The following is a 6,705-nucleotide window of genomic DNA, read 5'->3' as shown; positions in this document are numbered from 1 at the left end:
ACTGAATAATATAGCAGCTTATTTAGTAAACAATGTAACAGGAAACTACCACTTCCAGATTATATTACTGAATAATATAGCAGCTTGTTTAGTAAACAATGTGACAGGAAACTACCACTTCCAGATTATATTACTGAATAATATAGCAGCTTGTTTAGTAAACAATGTGACAGGAAACTACCACTTCCAGATTATATTACTGAATAACATAGTAGCTTATATATTCAAACAATGTAACAGGAAACTACCACTTCCAGATTATATTACTGAATAATATAGCAGCTTATTTAGTAAACAATGTGGCAGGAAACTACCACTTCCAGACTATATTACTGAATAACATAGAAGTTTATTTACAAAAACAATGTGACAGGAAACTACTACTTCCAGATTATATTACTGAATAACATAGCAGCTTATTTAGTAAACAATGTAACAGGAAACTACCACTTTCAGATTATATTACTGAATAAAATAGTAGCTTATATGTTAAAACAATGCGACAGGAAACTACCACTTCCAGATTATATTACTGAATAACATAGAAGTTTATTTACAAAAACAATGTAACAGGAAACTACCACTTCCAGATTATATTACTGAATAATATAGCAGCTTATTTAGTAAACAATGTGGTAGGAAAATACCTTTTCTAGCTCGCTGACAAATCTACATCTTCATACATAAAACATGTCTACTTGCTTTCATTAAGTTACCATACATCTATTTGCTATTTGAACAAAAACAAATGAATACAAAGTATTCAGCAGAGTGTCTTTTAAATTGGTTAATATAGATAGCACCAAAACGTAGGGTTTATAAACTAAAGCATATTCTTATAAGATTATATATAGCAAAATAAAAACCTGAACAATCTTACGAACTACTTACCGCTGATATCATTGATATATATTAGTCTTTTTCGTAACGAAACAGCTCACCTTCTACAATAGTCTTACCAACCACAAACGTCCGCTCCTATATTCCGGTTTGTGGTTTGTATGCGGTTACTTCGAGGTTGAAATAGAATATTACTTACCTCCAATTCCTTACTAATCTTCCTCTTGTTATTTTGAGGTTTAGGTTCTAAAGGTGGTAACGTCTTGACCAACATCTCTGCTGCCTCCGCTAACCGCTGGATTTGAGTTTCAACAAGAACCGGTGTAAGGGAAATCGGAGAACCCGGTTGTCCGTACTCTCCTGTGACCTTAGAACAACAAACAAATACATGGACTTACTGCTTATCCTGCCCCATCATTATTCCGATAGGTCGTTACTCCGATGGTTTTCGTTGTTATAATGTTATGCTGTATGTTGCACATCTAAATGCACGTCTACACAAATTCCAATTACTTGCAATAAACTAGTCTTAATTTGTAATTATCGTAATTGCTATTTTCAAATAAATATCAAAGTTTGCAGAATATTACACATGAATAACGCAATACACAAGAATGTGTTCATATAACTTTCCAAAAAGATACAAGTTAAACTTATAAAACATTAGTGTTAGAGGATGGAACGTTTGTAGCAGGACAAATGTTGAATACAAATATTTCATACTTGTACAAATATTAGGCTTCCTAATAAATAAGAATTAATAACTTATAGCGTATATAATTCCATCGGAATAACGACACGTCAAAATGTAAAAACGGGAATTGTGCGCTAGTCTACTGGATCGACCTTTCATTTTTACACAACAGATTAACGACCAACAAGCTATTAGATACGTTAAAAATAATAATAGTTAAAAGGGTGTTGCGTTTGTTTAGTACCATATCATTTTCAAACTATTTTTTATGAGGAGACGCTTTGTTATAGACCTCTACATTATGAAAGACTTAGCCAATGAGGCACGAGGATCTAACTTTACAGCTCTATTCTTAGACATGCAATTGGTCTGTTTTTAGTATTTCTTTAATTTGTTCATTCCGAAAAATCTGCTATGTTCACATTAGATTTGATATTAAAAGGGGTGAATAACATAATGTAATATTAATGCGTATTATAATAGCTAGAAGTAGTCCTATAGAACATGCTATGCTTGAAGATCCTATTTACTAGCACTCTGTAATACGCATATTGTGGTTGCTAGCACTTGCAACTTATTTTTGAGCCTGCAATGAGTTATTTCAAATTTCAGTAAGAAGTATTTAACCTTTATTCATATAAGTAAAAGTAAAGGTATAACACCTACAGTTTTTACTTTGAAAGCGGCCGATCTGTTATGGATCGTTCATTTTGATTTCTACTTCATAAGAAAATTCTACATAAATATGTAATGTACTAAAACAAGCAGGTTCATTACTAACTAGCAATGTGAAATGGGGAAGTATCCTAAAAGGCAGAAATATACCAAAAATACCATTACAGAAAACATTTAAATTAAAGGTCTTGGTTATGGTTATATATATGTTACACGTGGAATTCAAAAACATTCTATTGCATAAGTTAACAACGAAATTGTACACATAAGTTCCCAAAATAAAATACTACCCAGGGATCAGACATTCCTCAATGGGAGTTTGTTCAGTGTCTGAATATTCCTCAGTATTATAACACAAATACTGTTCAACATAGCATTCAGTTCACCTTTAGTCAGACGAATGATAACGAGATAAACAGTTCATGCAGTCTCATCCCTATTGTTTAGTTGTTTAAAGAACTATTATAAAGTTATTTTAATAACTTAGCTCTCTCGCGTAACTTGTCATCTCTATATCTCGATATGACGCAGCTGACATAAACTACAACTCTTTCCAACTTCTGTAATATTCCCGAAAATCGATTTTAACGTTAGGGTTATGATACGTTGGGTCACAAATGGTTATGCCATTAAAGATTGAAAAAGAAGCATTACAATTAACCATCAGAATTTTTGATTATCTAATCTAACTTTGCAGTATGTTAAAAACATATTTCATAGAATTGTGCTTAAGAAATAAACTTCAAGCACAAATAAAAGTTTAGTAAATATCACATTATTAATGTTAAAGTAAACATGTAAATTCATATACAAGTACAATATTTCCGTAATAGTGTTCAAGCAAACAAGTATATCCATTAATACACATAAAATATCCCAATAAGTACATCAAGCAAGTGAGTATATCTGCTAAAACATAACATTGTAAAAAAGAAAAACTCCACAGTATTCAAACAAACAGTTTTGTTTCTTTGTAGTTCAGCACAAAGCTACACTTTGGGCTATCTGTGCTATGCCCACCACGGGTATTGAAACCCGATTGCTAGTGCTATATCAAACAAGCAAATATATACACTGAGATATATACTATTAAAACAAGAGAGTAGAAAAAATTTCTAATGTTTAAGTAAACAAGTATATCATTAGTTGGTTTTAAACAAACAAGTATATCATTAGTTGGTGTTAAACAAACAATTATGTCATAAGTTGGTTTTAAACAAACAAATATATCATTAGTTGGTTTTAAACAAACAAGTATACCATTAGTTGGTTTTAAACACACAAGTATATCATTAGCAAGTTATAAACAAACAAGTATGTCATTAGTTAGTTTTAAATAGACAAGTATATCATTAGTTGGTTTTAAACAAACATGTATATATTTAGTTGGTTTTAAAGAAATATGTATATATTTAGTTGGTTTTAAAGAAACGTGTATATCATTAGTTGGTTTAAACAAACAAGTATATCATTAGTTGGTTTAAACAAACAAGTATATCTTTAGTTGGTTTTGAACAAACAAGTATATCTTTAGTTGGTTTTAAAGAAACGTGTATATCATTAGTTGGCTTAAACAAACAAATATATCATTAGTTAGATTTAAACAAACAAGTATATCATTAGTTGGTGTTAAACAAACAAGTATATCATTAGTTGGTGTTTAACAAACAAGTATACATTAGTTGGTTTTAAACAAACAAGTATATCATTAGTTGGTTTTAAACACACAAGTATATCATTAGTTAGTTTTAAACAAACAAATATATCATTGGTTGGTTTTAAACAAACATGTATATATTTAGTTGGTTTTAAAGAAATATGTATATATTTAGTTGGTTTTAAAGAAACGTGTATATCATTAGTTGGTTTAAACAAACAAGTATATCATTAGTTGGTTTAAACAAACAAGTATATCTTTAGTTGGTTTTGAACAAACAAGTATATCTTTAGTTGGTTTTGAACAAACAAGTATATCTTTAGTTGGTTTTGAACAAACAAGTATATCTTTAGTTGGTTTTAAAGAAACGTGTATATCATTAGTTGGCTTAAACAAACAAATATATCATTAGTTAGATTTAAACAAACAAGTATATCATTAGTTAGATTTAAACAAACAAGTATATCATTAGTTGGTGTTAAACAAACAAGTATATCATTAGTTGGTGTTTAACAAACAAGTATGCCATTAGTTGGTTTTAAACAAACAAGTATACCATTAGTTGGTTTTAAACACACAAGTATATCATTAGCAAATTATAAACAAACAAGTATATCATTAGTTGGTGTTCAACAAACAAGCATATCTTTAATTAGTTCTGAACAAACAAATATATCATTAGTTGTTTTTTAACAAACAAATATGTCATTAATTGGTTTTTAACAAACAAGTATGTCATTAGTTTGTGTTAAACAAACAAATATATCATTAGTTGGTTTGAACAAACAAGTATATCTTTAGTTGGTTTTGAACAAACAAATATGTCATTAGTTGGTTTTTAACAAACAAATATGTCATTAGTTGGTTTTAAACAAACAAGTATATCATTAGCTTGTATTGTGTTTGATATTACATCACAATAAGAGTGACAAGAACGTTCTTCACTGACCAAATAGACTTTCAAATAAAAAGAGCATAACAGCATTGAAATTACACTTTATCTGGTGTATTGGTTGCTGCCGAAAATCTTTTTGCTCCATTACCGGATTCTTCAAGGCGGGTGAGTTAGGACATAAAAGTGCATAACAGTCTTTATAATTTTTAAAAACTCAAACAGCTAAGCAAAAAATTTGGGAAAAAAAACGTTGTCCATAAAAGATAGGTATGTAATGGTTTATGATAGAGGTTAACTCTGATTGGTGTATCTCCGCCACTGTAGAGATTTCACTTCTGCAGCTAGCTTTCTTACTTTTCACGTATTGTATATAGTATAAAATACAGGTTAAATGTGTTGAGTAAAATATCATACAATAAAGGTTGAATGTGTTGAGTAGAATACCATAAAATACAGGTTGAATGTGTTAAGTAGAATACCATACAATACAGGTTGAATGTGTTGAGTAAAATACCATACAATAAAGGTTGAATGTGTTGAGAAGAATACCATACAATACAGGTTGAATGTGTTGAGTAGAATACCATACAATAAAGGTTTAATGTGTTGTGTAGAATACCATAAAATACAGGTTGAATGTGTTGAGTAGAATACCATAATATACAGGTTGAATGTGTTAAGTAGAATACCATAAAATAGATGTTGAAAGTTTTGAGTAGAATACCATACAATACAGGTTGAATGTGTTGAGTAGATTACCATACAATAAAGGTTGAATGTGTTGAGTAGATTACCATACAATACAGGTTGAATGTGTTGAGTAGATTACCATACAATACAGGTTGGATGTGTTGAATAGAATACCATAAAACACAGGTTGAATGTGTTGAATAGAATACCATACAATAAAGGTTGGATGTGCCGAGTAGAGTAAAATACAGGTTGAATGTGTTGAGTAGAATACCATACAATAAAGGTTTAATGTGTTGAATAGAATACCATAATATACAGGTTGAATGTGTTGAGTAGAATACCATACAATAAACACACTGTGAGCAATCAAGCAAAAGTTTATGTACAATTTAATCCTAATGTATTCTGATCAAAATAAACTAAAGTTGGAATGTATCCGGCTTCCAAATGAATTCTTTTGAAGTTAGCAGATAATTCGCAAACTGGGAATAATATGTTGGTGATGTAGTGAAAAAAAAAAACATGTAAGAAAAGGAAAAGGTTAAAAAAATTCTCATTTGCTCCAAAGTACCAGAATCCAACTGAACTTTTGTTTATTGTACTTCTTTCAGAAGTTAATTATAAAACGTTAATTATTCCAGAATAACCAGAATTTTAACACGGCTTACATTATATCTCACGTTGCTTACATTGCCAACAAATTTACACTCTGTCTCACATTACTTGCTTACATAATTCCAAGAAGACTTATACTCTGTCTCACATATGATTGTTGTTGTTGTTTGTTATTAAGTACAAAGCTACACAAAGAGCTATCTGTACTCTGCCCACTACGGGTATCGAAACCCGGTTTCTAGCAGTATAAGTCCGTAGACATACCACTGTGCCACTGGGGGGCCTCTGTCTCACATTACTTAAGTTGCTTACAGAATTCCAACAAGACTTACACTATATTTCACGTTGCTTACATTTCTTACAGAATTCCAACAAGGCTTACACTGTGTCTCACGTTGCTTACATTTCTTATAGAATTCCAACAAGGCTTACACTTCGTCTCACGTTACTTACAGAATTCCAACAAGACTTACACTATATTTCACGTTGCTTACATTTCTTATAGAATTCCAACAAGGCTTACACTTCGTCTCACATTGCTTACATTTCTTATAGAATTCCAACAAAGCTTACACTTCGTCTCACATTGCTTACATTTCTTATAGAATTCCAACAAGGCTTACACTTCGTCTCACA

At 30.6% G+C, this 6,705-nt stretch overlaps 1 protein-coding gene across 5 annotated transcripts in view; it reads right to left on the bottom strand.

The window, feature by feature from the left end:
* LOC106466523 (NGFI-A-binding protein homolog) overlaps positions 1-6,705 on the bottom strand; it is a 126,775-nt gene that overhangs the window by 72,711 nt on the left and 47,359 nt on the right. For all 5 annotated transcript variants that reach the window (XM_022394555.1, XM_022394552.1, XM_022394551.1 and 2 more), the window contains one exon: positions 1,040-1,207. In XM_022394555.1, the coding sequence (XP_022250263.1) occupies positions 1,040-1,207 (168 nt within the window). The remainder of the gene's footprint in view (positions 1-1,039; positions 1,208-6,705) is intronic.

The sequence above is a fragment of the Limulus polyphemus genome, unplaced genomic scaffold (assembly GCF_000517525.1).
Source record: "Limulus polyphemus unplaced genomic scaffold, Limulus_polyphemus-2.1.2 Scaffold2289, whole genome shotgun sequence".
Taxonomy (NCBI): domain Eukaryota; kingdom Metazoa; phylum Arthropoda; class Merostomata; order Xiphosura; family Limulidae; genus Limulus; species Limulus polyphemus.
Note: the sequence above shows the minus strand (reverse complement) of the source record. Positions and strands in the feature narration are given on the sequence as shown.